This window comes from Eschrichtius robustus, chromosome 9, assembly GCF_028021215.1.
Source record: "Eschrichtius robustus isolate mEscRob2 chromosome 9, mEscRob2.pri, whole genome shotgun sequence".
Lineage (NCBI taxonomy): Eukaryota > Metazoa > Chordata > Mammalia > Artiodactyla > Eschrichtiidae > Eschrichtius > Eschrichtius robustus.
Window position 1 is genome coordinate 116,571,142 of NC_090832.1, and position 17,310 is coordinate 116,588,451.

General features: G+C 34.7%; 1 protein-coding gene across 11 annotated transcripts in view; it reads left to right on the plus strand.

Moving 5' to 3' along the window:
* Window positions 1–17,310, plus strand: part of RIMS1 (regulating synaptic membrane exocytosis 1) — a 467,913-nt gene that overhangs the window by 307,778 nt on the left and 142,825 nt on the right. For 7 of the 11 annotated variants that reach the window (XM_068551600.1, XM_068551589.1, XM_068551595.1 and 4 more), the window contains 9 exons: window positions 3,202–3,248; window positions 5,133–5,245; window positions 7,113–7,243; window positions 7,815–7,986; window positions 8,111–8,264; window positions 9,404–9,475; window positions 13,904–14,060; window positions 14,791–14,916; window positions 16,532–16,594. In XM_068551600.1, coding sequence (XP_068407701.1) covers window positions 3,202–3,248; window positions 5,133–5,245; window positions 7,113–7,243; window positions 7,815–7,986; window positions 8,111–8,264; window positions 9,404–9,475; window positions 13,904–14,060; window positions 14,791–14,916; window positions 16,532–16,594 — 1,035 coding nt within the window. The remainder of the gene's footprint in view (window positions 1–3,201; window positions 3,249–5,132; window positions 5,246–7,112; window positions 7,244–7,814; window positions 7,987–8,110; window positions 8,265–9,403; window positions 9,476–13,903; window positions 14,061–14,790; window positions 14,917–16,531; window positions 16,595–17,310) is intronic. The other 4 variants (XM_068551591.1, XM_068551596.1, XM_068551599.1 and 1 more) reach the window with 2 other exon arrangements.

Consider the following 17,310-nt stretch of genomic DNA (forward strand, 5'->3'; position numbering starts at 1 on the left):
CAAATATGGGCATACATTTTAGATTTTTTAAATCTCTGAATTTTTAAACTTGAATACTGAATTTTCTTCACTACATTTTAGAAGCTCCACAATTTAACAATTTTAGTATCAGAAAGTATTGATATGTATTTTTCAGAAGTGGGCTATAAAGTAAAAATATTTTATTTTAATGGTAGAACTATTTATTTTTATTAATTCTAAATTATTATAGTAGTTCCTTAAAGGGAGTCACTAACAACCTCGTCTTCTTGTGATATTTAAAATAGTAATCATTTCATACGTCTACATGAACGTTTTATTATTCTACTAAGAATGGAATATTTTTTCTATATCTTTTACCCATGGGTAGTTCCAAATTTTATTTAAAATCAAGCAAGTTTGAAATATTTAAACATCTTAATTGGCCATAAGAATTGGTATGATATTTTTGAAACTCCAGTATTCAGCATAATTTAATTATCTACAGCCAATGGGATACTTTCTCTATCTGTATCTAGAGTTCCCATATTGGTAGATTTTCTCAACAAATCCACAGAGTCCAGAACATTCATTTTGCCTGTCTGTAATTTTTTGGAAGGCATTTTGAACTGTCTCATTATAGTTGGCTTAATGTTTGAGTATATTTTTGGAAATTATTCCCTTTTTTGTATTCTCTAAAATATTATAGAGCCATTAATTCAAGACTTTTTATGCTGGAAGAGTAGTAACCTTAAATTTTTGTTGTTCTCATGAATATATGTCAATGCAAAACATACCAGAAAATATAATTATCCTAATTCTCAAAGAACTGAAACTGTATGATCATATATTCCAAAGAAAAATATATATACAAAACTCTAAAATAAAGGCAAACTTATAACCAACTTTAAGTGGTGATTATTAAGAGTAAATATTGAAGGCATTTGCAGAAGTATTGTACATTTCCATGCAGATTTATTAAAAATAGTGACACTATATAATTTATGCTAGTTTTACATGACGTGTTTTAGTGCTGAGGTAAATGTGAGGCTGGAAAAGAGGTAAGTAAATTGGAAAATGAATCAAAAGTATAAAAAAACAAAACTTAAAATCAAGCATTGTGCACATTGCCAAATACTTTCAAATATATAGTGGTTTTAAAAGTAATCAGCTAAAACACCATTGATTCATGATGACTTAAAAATAAAAAAACTAACAGACAATTAAAGTAGACTGGAATAACATTTTCATTGTGTTTACTATTGTGCGAAATTAATTTTGAAAGTATTATTTGCATAGCCACACCTACACTGTCATGGATTGTGGAATTCAAAGGAATATGGGAACACAAAGCTTATATTTAAATAAAAATCAAATCTGGCATCAACTTTCCAGTTAATAGGGAAATGATTAGAATCTTGGAAGAATAATTCCAGCTATATTTAATAATTATGTTTAATGTAGTTGTGTAATTAATTTAAGGCAGAAAGCAGATGTTTATTCATAGTTTGGTGGGATAGAGATTCCAAGAAGCATTCCAATTGTAACTTACATGCACATTGGCCATCATGGTCCAACAGACATCAGCTATCTTAAGATACTGCCCACTTTTGCCAACCTACCTTTATGCTTATAATTGTTATTAAAACTATTTTACCACCTTGTTTGTGAGCAGAACAATATAAGAAGGTTTGTGTAAATGTCAAGTGGACATTTATGCATTAAAATATTACTGAAGCAATTAACATTAAATATTTTTTAGTTCAAAATCACTTAAAATTTTTTTTTTACAACTTCTCCACAATTCTTCTGTCACAGACACATAAAATTCATCAAAGTTTTTATCTGGTTTTGGAGTTCCAAATTTAATTTTCATAACTGACTTTGAGGCTGATTTTCAAAGAAGTTGTACTATCTAAAAAAATATCATTTCTAGATTTTTAAGAATTGAATTTTATTTGCCTTGATGAATTCAGGAGAAGGTAGCAGAAGATAAATAGTTGGTTTCTTGTGTCTTAGGTATTGAAAATTAGTCTAATTATTACATAAAATATATATTTCATACGAATTATTAGTTGTACATAAATATATAATAAAACGTATTTATAAAATACACAACACAGGATGAATTGTCATTTGTAAGAAGTATAAATTGTAGGTGGTTAGGAGAATTACTTTGCACAAAAAAGTGAAAATGAAGAGTCAGGAAAATCATCAAGCAGAAAATGAGTTTTGTTTCAATTCTCCCCAAAAGTGCAAAGAAAATCAAAGTGAAGTTAGTTCACAAGGTAAGTGGTTAGAAATTCTTAAATAATATTCTGATAATTTTATTGGGACTAGCTAACTCCAGTCTGCTTTAATTTGTCTGTTAATATTTGCATATTGTTAATCTCCTTAAATTGATACTAAAATATCTTGGAAAACAGAGGTTAAATAGTTTAATACAGTATAATTTCCAAACTAAGCTGGTACAGGGTTCTAAGCCCACAGTGGAAAATGGGTGAAGCTGAGGTCATATTAAATATTTATTCAGAACAATTTGTGAGTGTGTCAGGAGTGGGTGTTCTCACAAGTCACTTTCTAATCATCTAGTAAATGGCCATATATTTAGCTAACTTCAGCATAGAAATATGAATCTCTGTATAGGGTTATATATGTGTATATTAATTATATATTCACATATATAAAATATTTTGGCTTTTCTGTTGCAAGCTTGAACCATTTTTAATTTCCAAAGCAATCCATCCTTTTCATTTTTTAACTTTGCCCATGATATTCACCATATTATTTTATTATCAAGAGATGTTTCCATCCCTTTCATTCAGTAAACTCTTTCAGATGTGTTTGTAAAGCATATTACTGATTTGTAAAATATGTGTCATTTTGATTTTCTAGAACTGAAATAAAATATTGCCTTTGACATTTTTTATTTCCAAAACCTGCTGTTTTGGTAGTAAAAATATTGTGGTGATTTTAACCACAATATTATTCTGATTGTTGTCATGTTAAAGTGTTTTGCTATTAAATATATAAAAACTTATTTTTCCTGCAGTTTTTTTTTTGTGTGTGTGGTGTTTGACATTCATGCACATTAGAAATTGCCTTTATGGTAACTCCCGTCCATTTCCACACCTGTAAAGACCCAAAAGGGTTTTCCACACCACTGAGATAAAGTGTGGCTGTGATTGTCTCAGACAGGGTGGCTTAGCTAATGGGATTTTCACCATACCCTGTTTCTTTTAGTGACATTCCACGGATTCCGGAGAGCTCCCATCCTCCCCTGGAGTCCAGTGAGTATAAGATTTACTGTCTCCTTTAGTCATTTGATGTAAATGAGTTGGCAATCATGGCAGTCATGGGAAACCCAAAGGAGTTCTGCTTTAAGATTTTTCTCTTTCTACTCTTTGTGTGTCTGTGTGTGTGTGTGTGTGTGTGTGTGTGTGTATGTCTATCAAAAGTTCAAAAGTCTTTATTGGCGATAACCTTCTGCATCATAGCAGTCAGAATGCACAGAGCAAAATTAATATACCAGTAGCAGTTCTATTTGCTGTACATGAAAATGCATTGTGATACTGGATTATTCAGGTTGATTGGAAATTGGCTCAGTGTCACGAGCAGTGAAGGAAACAGGCACATAAATAATTTTAATACAGCGTAACGGTGTCAGATATGATCATGGAAGTGAGTGGGTGGAGGAGAGGGGAATTTCAGTGGGAATGAAGGGCCAGGGGACTGTGGCTAGAGGGTTGAGTTATCTACATGGGCATTAAAGGGACTCCAGATGAAAGAAGATGACGATGTGTGTGATGACGTTTCCAAGGACAATGTGGAAGTGACTCGAATGTTTACTTTGCATTGGATGGGCGTTAAATTAATTATACTTGGGCTTGCTTACCAAGTGTTATTATGTAACCCAGCTTATAGGAATAGCAAATACAAGGTGATTTAAGGGGAAAACAAGTGATGGTTATAAGAAGGTAGAAAATATATAGATGGGATAAACAAGGAAGTGGAGATTAGGTTAGTAAATCAAATGCATAGCATCATATTCTGCATACCTGCTAGACATGAGCCCAGATCTGGTTTTGAGTTTTCTAATATAAAGAGGGAAATGGAACCAACTGCATAATTTATAGTGTTGATGTTATTTTAAAAAAAAAAACTGGTATAATATTAGAAACATACTGACTATTAGAAGCAACAGTGTCATTGTACTGAGACCCAAGAAGAAAATTATCCTGAGAATACTTCATAAAAAAGACATAGTAACAAAGAATTTTATAGCACTGTTTCATATAGTTAAAAGTCTTCAGAAGGTACAGAATGACACTGATTTAACTTAAACATAATTTGCATGTATGGAAAAGAATGTGGATGACATACTCTTGGGAAATGGTCCATAAATAGTGTTTTCTCAATAAAGCTAAGTTTTGAATAGCTGTAGGTTCAAGGTTATACTTGCTGGAGTAATAGCATTCTACAGACATCCATATTGCTGGTTGTGGACACTTTATCAGCGACCCGGGAAGAGAGGACTTTCATTTAAAAAGGGGGGGAGAAGAGCCTCACTGAGGGCCTGAGTGGGGAGCCAGCCTACCTCCTCCACGCATGAATCACTAGACAGCATACTCAGACAGGAGATTGGTCTGTAAGATCAAAATCAAAAGAGATGTAAATCTTATTTTAAAACAGTGATGAATTCTATCTAGACTTAGACACAGCTCATAAATTATATGATATGTGCATTCATTTTAATTTCAGTGAGGACAGTTCATCATAGATGATCCTAAGATAATTAACACAACGGGTACCATCTTTCTTATCACTGATAGCATGAAACCTTTAACTGTATGCGAGGCTGTACAAGAGCATACACAGGCCAATACCCTCTAGAAACGCAGAAAGTCAATACTTACAGAGTGGAGCAAATAAATACGGTATTTGATTATATCACTTTAAATACCTTTAAAATAGACAACCAACCAAAGAAAGCACGATGATAACTTTCTAGGACTATCCCACTGCAAGTAGGTCCTACTCTTATGGATGCCATTGAATTATGGTTTTATACCAGTAACAGATGCATTTAACATTTCATGAAAAATATGTATTCTCCACACATAGGTTACAAATATGTTACTAAAATGTACTTGATTTTTTTTTTCTCATTTTAGGTTCTAGTTCCTTTGAATCTCAGAAGATGGAAAGGCCTTCCATTTCTGTAATTTCTCCAACAAGCCCTGGAGCTCTCAAAGATGCGCCACAAGTCTTACCAGGACAACTTTCTGTATGTGTCTTTGGTACATGTTGGAGACCATTAGTATAAGCTCCCTGTTCTGAGTCTGTCTTTAAAATGTGTGGCTTTCTTTGAAGGCTGTGATATAGTCAGAGTCATTTAACAGCATAATCTACTTTATCAATTTTCATTAATTTATTAGATTGGTCCTTTACTTATATATCTGGAAATATTTATTGAATGCCTACAGTGTGCCAGATGTTCTGAACAGTAAATGATAACATAAGTTAATAAAGTATCAATTATTTTTTGTGTGCTGTATAAAAGTTTCTAAGGTAAGTAGTTGGTTAGATGTAATAAACCTAGAGAGTCATGTTCTGTTTACTTAACAACCTCATGAGCCTGGATCTTGAGAAACTTAAATTTAAGATATTTTTTTAACTTCTTAAGACATTTAATGAAACTCTTGATTGCTGATATTAGTGTGAAAAAGCTACAGTTTTCTTCACTGTTTTATATGTGATCTGGGAAATGCTGGAGTAAAGAAAACATGGTTAATTATTAGGAAAAGCTACATTTCTTCAGATTATGGTAGAATACAGGACATTTGTATTAATAACTAAAAGAAAATCTTGCTTCACATTGTTCTATAAGTAGTTGATCATTTGCTACTTTGGTAATGTGTGAATTTCTATAGTCTGTTTTTGCTGCTCTTCTCTTAGTTTTAATTAAACAAACAAGGTAACTGTAAGCTTGCTGTGATTTTTAAAACCCTTTTTTTTTTTTCCTGGTTTTAGCTTCTATTTTTAGTAGGTTAAAGATCTTTGTCTAGTCCCTGTGCTATTTTATCTGCCCTGCCGTCTTTTTTATTTCAGTGTGTGTGGGAATCTCTCATACACTCCACCTATTTCAGGTTTATGAAAAACACACCTCTGGTATTAATTAGGAACAGAGGTATGGATTGATACAGATCCGGGTTTGAATTCTTAATCTACCCCTCACTACTCCCATGTTAAATTAGCTTATTCTGTTCTAATGACTCAAATGTATTCTGATCTATACCTATTAAACAACCCATGATCATAGTTCTTATTTAACCATAAGCCCAAAACTAACTTCTAAATTAAAAAAAAAAAAAAAATAAAGTTAACATTGTCCCCTGCCAGCACAAATACTGCACTGACTGCATTAAGAGTTTGCCAGTAATATTTCAGTGTGCCATTTTCCTGCTTTTTGTTATTCAGGTATCTTGTATCTTAGGAGAAATACCATTTGGCCTTCACTTGGTTTAAAGGCATAATTTATGCATTGTACCTTCCTTTGTTCCTTTCCCCTTCTCTCATGAAAATTTATCTGTAATAGGTTAATTATAAAAATTAAATAAGAAAAAAATACCAGAAAACAGCAGTACCTGGTGTACAGAGGCATACAGTAAATGCGTTTCCTGATGTCTTCCAAGTTACTTGCATATATTTTTCCCAACATCAAATATTTTATTTCAACTACAGTTGGCACTGCAGAATGCATTTAGTCATGCTATAATCATTATTAAGATATGTATAATCACCAAACACTTGCATTTAGCATTTAAAAACAAGGATAATTATTTCAATATCCCCCCTTCCCTTAGTCTTTTCTAAAAATTTTATCATTAGTTTTATTCCATCGCATGATATAAGAGACTATAAATCAACACTGCAGGCCTGCCTCTTGTAAGTCACACTTAAAATGCATGAAAAGTCAAGTTCTAAAGGGGTTATGCTTTCAAGTTGGTATTCTTTGCAGAAATAATATCTATAATTCAATTGTATTTTGCAATTTGAAATTTCCTTCTTCAAAAATAATTTTAGTATTTTTTGTGAAATTATAATACCTCATGATTTTTACAAATGCTAATTTCTTTCTCCATTGCTCTTAGGTGAAGCTGTGGTATGACAAAGTGGGCCACCAGCTGATTGTAAACGTTCTGCAAGCAACAGATCTACCCCCAAGAGTAGATGGGCGTCCCAGGAATCCCTATGTAAAAATGTATTTTCTTCCAGATAGAAGGTATGGAATAATTTTAGAAAAAGTATGCAAACATCTTTGCTAATTAGAAAAAAGTAGAGTTTCCTCTCTTGGGATACAGTTTCATATACGTTTTAAAGCTTTATCGAGGTAGAATTGACATACCCAAAATTCCACATACTTTATATATATATATTTTGATGAATTTGCACATATGCATACACCTGTGATATAGCTTTAAAATGTAATAGATACTTCTCTATGAGGGAATAAACTATATTATCCCTAAAAAAATTCCCTCAAGCCTTGTGTTTCTTTAAAATAATCTGCCAGTTTTAAAATTGTCCATTACCTTGTTTCCACATCTATTAGTCTTTGACAGCTACATCATTTAGAATGTACCTTTGTGTATGCGTTTCTATAATCGTAACTACTGCCTACATTGTAGTTAAAACTAATCTTATTAAACTTGAGAGTCTTTTCAGACTTGTATATTAAAAGTTATGAATTAAAGAGAGTAAACATCCCAAGACCAGCACTGCATGTAACTACAGTAGGTGGCAGCATATACTTGCGTTTGCCTTTTCATTGACAAAAGATACTTATTTTTCAGTGATAAAAGTAAAAGGCGAACCAAAACAGTAAAGAAAGTACTAGAACCAAAATGGAACCAGACTTTTGTGTATTCACATGTGCATCGTAGAGATTTCAGAGAACGGATGTTGGAAATAACCGTGTGGGACCAGCCCAGGGTGCAAGAAGAGGAGAGTGAATTCCTTGGAGAGGTGAGGGGTGTCGTGAAGATCCGGGTCAGACGCCTCACGAGGCTTCCGTGATGTGCATTATTATGGCTGCTTTTATTATATCTGGGGAACGGCGCTTGATCTAACCTGAGAGCTGCCCTTTCAGATCCTCATAGAGTTGGAGACGGCGCTTCTAGATGATGAGCCGCATTGGTATAAACTTCAGACTCACGATGAATCCTCACTACCTCTGCCTCAGCCATCACCCTTCATGCCACGGCGACACGTCCATGGGGAGAACGCCAGCAAAAAGCTGCAAAGTAGGTTAAGGCTCTTTTCAGTTACCAGAAGTAATTGTGTCATTATGATCGAATCCGAGATGAACATTCAAGGTGCTTTTTCAAATGTTCATTAGAGATCGAAATATTGAAAAATCAGTCATCTATATAAAGAGACTTGGCAAAACCATTTTCTGCATTTTCCCAGTGAAAGTAATATATACAATATAGTGGAGTAATTCCACAGCTGAAAGCTTAAAAACTCTCAAATATAATTCTTTGCCCAGTCCTGATGGAGTTGTTCACTGGTTGACTGATGGGGTAATTTTTGTCATTATAGGTGGGTTGCTACATAGAACATCTTAATAACCGTATAATTCCTGGATGTTTTTAGTATTAGTATTTGTAAGAAACAATTTTTCAAAAGCATTGTAAAGTTGGTTTGCTGTTGTTCATCTGGTGATTGGGGAAAACATTTTTTTCTGTACTTATTCATTAATTTTTGAATTAATGACAAAATCTCTTACTGAACAGATGAAACTTAGAAGCCTCATTTTGGTAATCTGGAACCAAATTGTTTTCCTCATATAATTAAATACTTCATGTTAGTGCTTCTCTGATCAATCATTTCCTCAAAATTAATGTTTCATGCAGTATGATGGCTAATTTTGAGGGCTAAACATAAATATTTTATAAAGGGCCCTGATGCCCTTTCAATTATATGAACTCAGTAGAGTTCCAGCCAAGGAAGTTCTCTTTGAACCTTTCCACTCAGCCCCATCCTCCCTGAACTGCAGAGAAGGGCGCATATTTGGGTAGAAAACAGTATACACTTTGCTATAGACCTTAATTAAAAATAATTTGAAGAGTCAAAATACTGTTCTATGAAATCCCCTTCCTTCTATGTGTCTTCAGTGATTATAAGAATGCTGAGAATATGTTATCCTTGGATAACAAATATTTTTTTTAAGCATCAGCTCTGCATTAACTTTGTAGTATATATATGTATAACTGAATCACTTTGCTGTACACCTGAGACATCGTACATCAACTCTACTTCACCAAAAGTGAAAGTATTTAGTAATAATGTAATTAGCTTTAAAAAAAAAATGTGACCATGTCCTCCATGTTTCCTGACCCGAGCGGACACAGAGGTATCTGTTTCCCTTCCTGTCGTGCAGGGTCCCAGCGAATCAGTGACAGTGACATATCAGACTATGAGGTTGATGATGCCATTGGAGTGGTTCCTCCAGGTGCGTGGGGGAGCGTGGCCGGCTTCACTGTGCTTCCGTGCTTGCTTTCCTGCCAGCTTCCAGACTTCCTTGGGTCCCATATTGGAGATTTAGAGCACGGAGAAGTCTGGATTATACTATTCCATGGTGACTTGTCTTCCAAATTATTAAGAAAGTTTGAGATGGACTAGTAAACTACTCATTAACATCCCCACTTAAATTAGTCAGGGTCCCCCTTAGAAGCTAACGAAGTTAAAATCATCATTTCACAATGCTCCGAGCAGAAGTGAAAATATGACTCTTGAAAGGATAGAGTTAATTTTTTAATAAAGCTTCCATTCTCCTGTGTTTTATGCTGTATGTCTATGACTTCGCTTCCTCCGTTTCTGAAAGTAATGTAGCATTCCATGGAATATACTGAGACAGGTGCATGGCAGGGTTTTAAATTGCATGTGGCATGGCTTAGCTTTTAACGCTTTTGTGAAATGCTCAGCACTGATTATACCTAGAATGTGTCTGTATGTTTTAAAATAAGGAAATGCTTTAGAAAGATTCAATATTCGTTTGAAGTCAATGTCTTTTTGTCATTGTATAAATTAGTAAAATCTTTGTGACACTGTGCAGTTCAAATCTATGTTTCTCATCTGAGTCTAGTCAGAAAGTGAGTCAAACCAAGTAGTGAAGACGTATTTTCTTGGCACTAATCCTGTTCCCTTTATTTACTAATGAAGAGTAGGGAGATATTCAAACAAAAAGACATTAAAGAGAAAATCTTGGGGTATATAAATATGAGTTCTTAAAGACATTTCTTTGGGACAATATTGACAGATGTTCCCTTAATTTACATAATTTCTCAGGTGGGGATGCACTTAATTTGAGGGCAATGATTTTGGTAAAGTCAATAGACATTACGAAGACTAGTGACTGAGGTCGCAATTTAGAGAGATACATACGACTTCATTAAAACTGGGAGAAAATTACGGACAGTTCCCTAAAATTAGGCTTCATTTGCTCCGTGAAACTCAGAGAAAATATCGTCTTTGATCACTGTATGAAAGTAGCAGATACCTTAAAAACAATAAATCTGGTTCTGTGCATATCTGTGTACTTAGATATTACTCCTTGATATCAGACCATCAGGGAGAGTTTGAAATAATAGTGGGTAATTGTGGATAACAGTTCACGTTTGGCTTTCTGAGTTTGTTGATTTATAAAAGGATCAGAATAATTAGGCACACTCTACCCAGAAACTTTCACACAGAATTTAGTAGAATATTGTCTTTATGGAATTGAAAGGGGGAAGGTAGTTGTCCATGGTACCCATTGTCATATTTAAACAGAATTCAGATGATTCCTTATAGGAAAGGGGTCTTGTCAACAAACCTTTCTAACAAGAATCTTGGCTGTTAATTCGCCTTCATGTTGTCACTTCTAACTCATCTGAATAGAATTTACTTCTGTGGGTGGTTCTCACAGGCTATTCACCTAAAATTTCACATTTTTATGATGAGGCCGGATAGCGAATGAATGAATGAATGAATGAACAGCTAATTCAACAAATACTTACAAAAACGATGAGTTTCTTCTTTTCTCCCTGAGAGACCACATGGATAACAGCCAAAATGGGAAGTATAGGACCGACTGCAATGGTGTTAGTGTTTGGAACAACCAAAGAACACTGAATTCTAGATATATCTCTATTCCATCCTGATATAAACATATGATTATATATGTTTATATCAGGGATTATCCTTTTACCATAGAGAAGCAGTGTCTGAATTGCCATTTCAAATGATATCCATTTTTATTTAGCATTTCTAATGTAACGAGGCAAACTTTTAATAGAATATAACTAATAAATTACGTAAGCCAATCAGTAATATTTTATGTTCCAGAGATTTCTTCATAAATTAATAAAGGAGATAATGGAATTTACTTATATTTTAGGGGGTGCTCTTCAGTGATTCAAGATGTATATATGGTAACTTCTAAAGATATACATGTGTGGCAAATACAATATAGCAAGACACACAGCAATAAACAGTACATTTTAAATAAAGAGGAAAGATAGTAAAATAAGGGCAAGAAGCTAAAATAAAGTGAGGGGATAAGTTAATAAACAAGTGTGTTGATACATTACCAGATATTCTAAGAGGCTGATTACAGATTTCCTAGTGTCCAGTATAGAGAGAACTTTGTTCACGGGTGGATGCCAGGTAGTTCTACGTGTGTTTAACACACTCAATGAAGCTTCTGGTTACGTTTGCTGAAGAAGCTGGAAAGTGTCATTTAGATGTTCTACTGCAGCTGGGTCTTGAACTTCCTAATACCTGGCTTCTCTAGGACCACAGGGTTCTATGTTCTCGTTTGATGTATTACCACCTTTAAGCAGTTGAGACCTCCAGAGCTACATCTTACTACCTTTATAGTTATCATAGCCTTATTGTTACTTAAAATAAGTAATTTCAGCTGCTTAAGAAGAATAAAAATAACCACCCACGGAATGCCCTCATCTGAGGCCAGGCATCAGGCAACCTCAGCTTTCAGACCATTACTGCAAGTTCAGAAAATGAAAAAACACAACAACAAAAACAACCCGATAACTTTGAACTAACTGAAACATTGAAATGAGCATAAAATAGCAGTTCCTTCTTGCCTTTTTTCTGAAGGCAGAGTGCATGTTGTCAACAATAAACTAAACATAATATAAAAAAATAAATTATTATAAAAAGCAGGGAAAGGCCTATGAATGCATATTAGGATAGGATAAAAAAGACATTAACCTCTATGTAAATACAAAGAATCCAAGAAAAAAATTAATTATACCCTTTTACAGAAGATGCCTAAAGTCTCTAAAAGTTACTTCAGAATAATTATTCCAAATCTAAAAGTTCCATTTATATACCTTGAATATTCATTGAAATCTTGAAATGGTGCTCCCAATTCAATACTGACCCTCCATTATTATAATATAATTGATACCAAATGGTAATTTAAAATGTTTTAAGTAATTCAGACTTTGGATTAATTATCTTTAAAACAGCCACCATTATTTTTTAATATTGAACTATGAAGTAAATTCACTACATGTAAATTTAGTTGGTATCGTTCTAGACTTAATATTTCAATTTGTATGACTGAACAACAAGGAAACTTTCTACATGAAATTCAGAATATACCTGAATTGCTCTTATTTTTGTCATAAAATGAAATTATAAATTATACCACTTATGTTTATATTATTTGGTCCTTTACTGATGTTTTTAGAGAGTGACAAAATGGCTGAGCTTCTTTGGTATCAATATTGTCAAATTGGCCTTTATGTAATGTTTAAAGACCTTCCGTATATTCTAAGCTTAGTCAAAAGATTATACAATCACAACAAATAAACTGCTGGGGAATTTAGCCAGCCTTTAATAATAATGTTACATGGCGTATTTTAAAAATAATGTGGGAGTTGTCAAGTAAATAAATGAGCAACAGTTCAAGCTACCTTGTTAGACTTAATGTTTTCATGGTTGTGTACATTTCATGTAGTTGTAAATATCATTATTTTTCCTTTGGCCACGGAATTTTTTATTTTCCTTCCAATAATAGCAACAATGACCCTGGGAAAACATTTAATTAAACTGTTACTATGGTTTGCTGTTTTAGCGTAACTAAATCAGAGATCATAGAAACCTTTTGGTTTCAAGGGAGAATGACTTTTAGAATTTAATTTTAATTTTAAGTAACTGTATTAACTTAATTATGTTAGGTTACTAACACATTTGTGGAATAGTTTCAGATGTCTGGGGTAGATTTGATAATTGTTTCTTTTGGAGGGTTGATTTGTTCTGCATTATTGCCATAGTCAGCTCCACCCATACCCTATTTTCATTTGAAAATTGCAGTATTATCTGTGGTCCTCAAAATTCACACTCAGTATTTGTTATAGTGAAGACCTGCTGCTCTTCTTTGTCAATTAAAATTGGTATGGTAGCATCATTATTTTCTTATTAGGGAAGCCATCTGAAATCCAACTAACATAATTTATCCTTTGGCAGAAAAATTCCAATAACATTCGAAGAGACACTAAATTTCTAAGCATTGACTTGTATATGAGTAACAGTTCACTGTCAAGTGCTTGATTTGTGTTGCTCAAAAAATCACTCACTCATTCCGTAAACTGGTATCCCAACTCATCCTGATGTCTGAGGCATCAGCTGTCATATTCGTCATCAGTATCTCCATGGTAACCTTTGAGCCAAACTGTACCCGGTCCTCATGCATGTGTATGTTACACTCTGTACATATACTTAGTAGTTTTGACAATAAGGCTGGTAATACTGATTGCATGGCATTTATCTTCATAGGTCAATGGCCGCTTTCCATATCATTTGATGACTCCACATTAGCACTGACACTATAGAAGAATACTGACTCGTTCTTTGTGTATACTCTTGCCAGTAGGTTATAGGTCTAGTGCTAGAGAAAGCAAACCTTCAACATTAACTGTGCCAGAGCAGCAGAGAGCAACGCATCACCGCTCACGATCGGTGTCTCCTCATCGTGGCGATGATCAGGGGAGGCCGCGTTCCCGTTTACCAAATGTGCCATTACAGAGGTAGGCTTCGAGAAGAGCTTAGCATCCTTGACGGTACTCTTTATTATAATACAGTGCAAACTGCCAGAAGACTCTAACAGAAATGAAATAATGGTTTGGTCAATCAAGTTATTTTTTTCAGAATCCTTTGTAGGCAAAATGCCTTTTTATTCATTACCCAACCTATGCAACATTCTGTCCTCTAATCTCAGGTAATCTCCCAGGGAGTGGAAGAAGTCACTGTTGCAAGCACCATTTTTGAATAACTGTCTTGTATTCTGTTTGCTAGTTAATTTTCTCCTGTTGGGAGAAATTGTATGGTAATAAATTAGACCTGTGCAGAGAAGTGGCACAAATGATAAGGTTAAGAGGCAGAATGCATTTTTAAGAAATTTGGGATTGTCTCTTTGAAGCACTTTAAATGTTTGGAAAAGCATATAAAACAGAAGTTATATCGTGCTGTATTTCATCTCACCCTGAAATACACTTCTGAAATTTTCACTAAGTATGCAGATGAAAATCGTGGTCCTTTTTTGATGGAAGTAAACAAAGGAGGTTGGAGAAATACAGCACAGGCAAAGCAATGATAGAGAATAAATACCTTTAAAACAGGTATTTGGTGATGAGGCCAGCACTTTTCAAGCCGTGTCAGTTATTTGCCAGTTACTGTCTCTTCTTTCCTGTTAGTCTGTCACCCTGTTTGGGGAAGGTGGTACATTGTGATGCATATAAATTTTTGCAATCATTTCAGGAGTTTAGATGAAATTCATCCAACAAGAAGGTCACGTTCTCCAACCAGACACCACGATGTGTCCTGCAGCCCAGTTGGTCACAGACCTGGAGATGTGGACAGTCAGTGTCTATCAGAACAAGACAGGTATTTGTTCACGTTATGATCTCAGCACTGTATGTCTTCTTTGCTCTGTTTTCATCTGTGATAGGTATCTTGGCATAGTGCAAAAGACAGGAAAAGTATTTCATCATTCAAAACTGAACTTCTCCCAAGGAACGACTCTTAAGATATTCTAATAGAAATGCAACTCTGGGAAATATTTGACTAATATTATATTGTCATAAAAGGTGCATTTAAAAAAAAATCAGAATTTATGTTTAGCCAGTTTTAAATGTACAGTTTGTTGTTGACTTAGATACTAACCTAAATTATAGAAGGGAGTCTACATAAGCAATTTTCAAATATTTTATTTTTTGTGGGTTGCAGTCTTTGGGATATTATTTATGTAATTATAAAATTATGTTTTTTCTGCAATAAAAAGTTTTTGGGTACAGGTCACCTGAAAGACAGTTACTATTGCAGAGTTTCTGTGAAAACTTCAGCAGTAATATTTTTTAGGACACCTACTTCTCATAAAATGTAGTTACCTAAAATGTCTATAAAGTACAAAATATTGAAATGGATTCTTTCTTCTATGGATGTGTACTTAGGCTTAGTTCTGCACTTATTTGATGTTATGACTCCATGGTTCTACATGGCCGCGGACTTACTCCTCAGACCAACGCCCTTCCTGTAAGACGGGCCTGACCACAAGCTCAGGATCTGTTTTGGGTTGTTAAAATCCCCAGCTGGTTGAATCGTGTCTTGTGGCTTTTTGAAGTGTAGAAACTTTTAGGGAAGGGTAGGGAATGAGGTTGGTACACAATGATTGATTTTTGCTGTGTAGTCAAGGACAGAGAACTCAAGGAGAGCCTGTTAGCTCCCTAACTGTCACCCTGCTGGAGCCATGACCTTCAGGAGTTGAGGTTGTGGTACTTACTGGGACAGAGCACTGCTCGGAGGAGGGGGTCCCCGCTGCTCAGGTGGAGTGGAGTCAGGTGAGGGTCCCTTTGTTGACATTCACTGGGGCCACCATGAATTTAGGTGAGGAGGGGGAAAAAGAAGGACTTCTGGACCAGGGCATTCAATAGAGTGAAATTAATTTGAGTGTAGAAAAAGTATCAGTTTTAAGATAAAACATTCATAATCAAGTATGTTCTTCGTTGGTAAAGGAGAAACAGAATAAGTGATATTGCATTTTACAGGCTATAAGAGCCAAGAAAACTGTCATGCTTTGAGTTGCTAAAAAGAAATTTAAAAATTTAGGGTTCCCATTAGTATCAGAAAAGCCAGATTTATAGGGCTTTTAAAAGTTATTAAAATACCTAAGTGTCTAGAATTGGAAACAGATTTCTACGTCTTATTTGGGGAAGGTTCAGTTTAGTTTAGTTTTGCCTTGATACTCTGTGAAATCACTTTGAAATACAATAGCAAATCAGCAACAGCCAGGACTTTGACCATAATGTTTGTACTTTATTGTTGAAAATTTTAAAAGTACTGTCATGTTTATTTTTGTTTAACCTCTCAAGCAAATATGCTAGTGTAGACAATCTGGTTTCTTCCCTTTTCATGTTGTCATCGGCATACCATTGGCATAACCCATGTCATTTAATGCCTCATAACTTATCTGTTTCACTCACCACCCATCCTGTCTGTGCAGTGAGCTTCTCATGCTTCCCAGAGCAAAACGAGGACGAAGTGCAGAATGCCTACACTCCACCAGGTAAATACAGGAATTTGGTGACGGTAACTGTGTGTGATGACTCTTTCCATTCTACTCTGCTTCCGTCTCCCCCTTAGCGGTATTATTACGAATACGTGAAATTAATCTCCCCAGTGTTCAAAATTGGTTTTGTTTTATATGGAGGTTGTGGAAAAGGTTCCAAATATATTTGAATTCTGATCCAGGCAGACTGCTTTTCTATCAAAATATTTGAAATCCAGAGGCTGCTGAGCCTCTGTGGAACTGTTTACACATTTCCAAAACCGAGGAACCGGTTTCTGCAATTAAAATTCTATAACCTCGCTGTGAGCCCCACCACACACACACACACACACACACACACACGCACCCATCTAGACACAAGAGGTCTGATCTGCTGTGCGTGGCAGTGTTACTGTTTCCGTGATTATAAGTTCACTTTGTTTTAGCCTTTTTTTATTTTTATGTTTTGATTCTACTGTTGTTTTCTTTCTGTTTGCTTTTAATAAGATCTTTACCACTTCATTTTTAAGAGCTGAGCTTCAGTTTCCTTCTTGATAAAGAGTGCAGATATGTGACCTGTTAACTTCTAAGCCCTCCCTTCCTTCGTACCCTCACCAGGTCAGAAATGCTACACTACCAACTTTCCCATAGAGACACGTAACGGTATAAAGCCTCCTTAAAGAGGAGAAGAAGAGGGGATACATTATTGTCGTCTAAATTGGAGCTGAGAACCT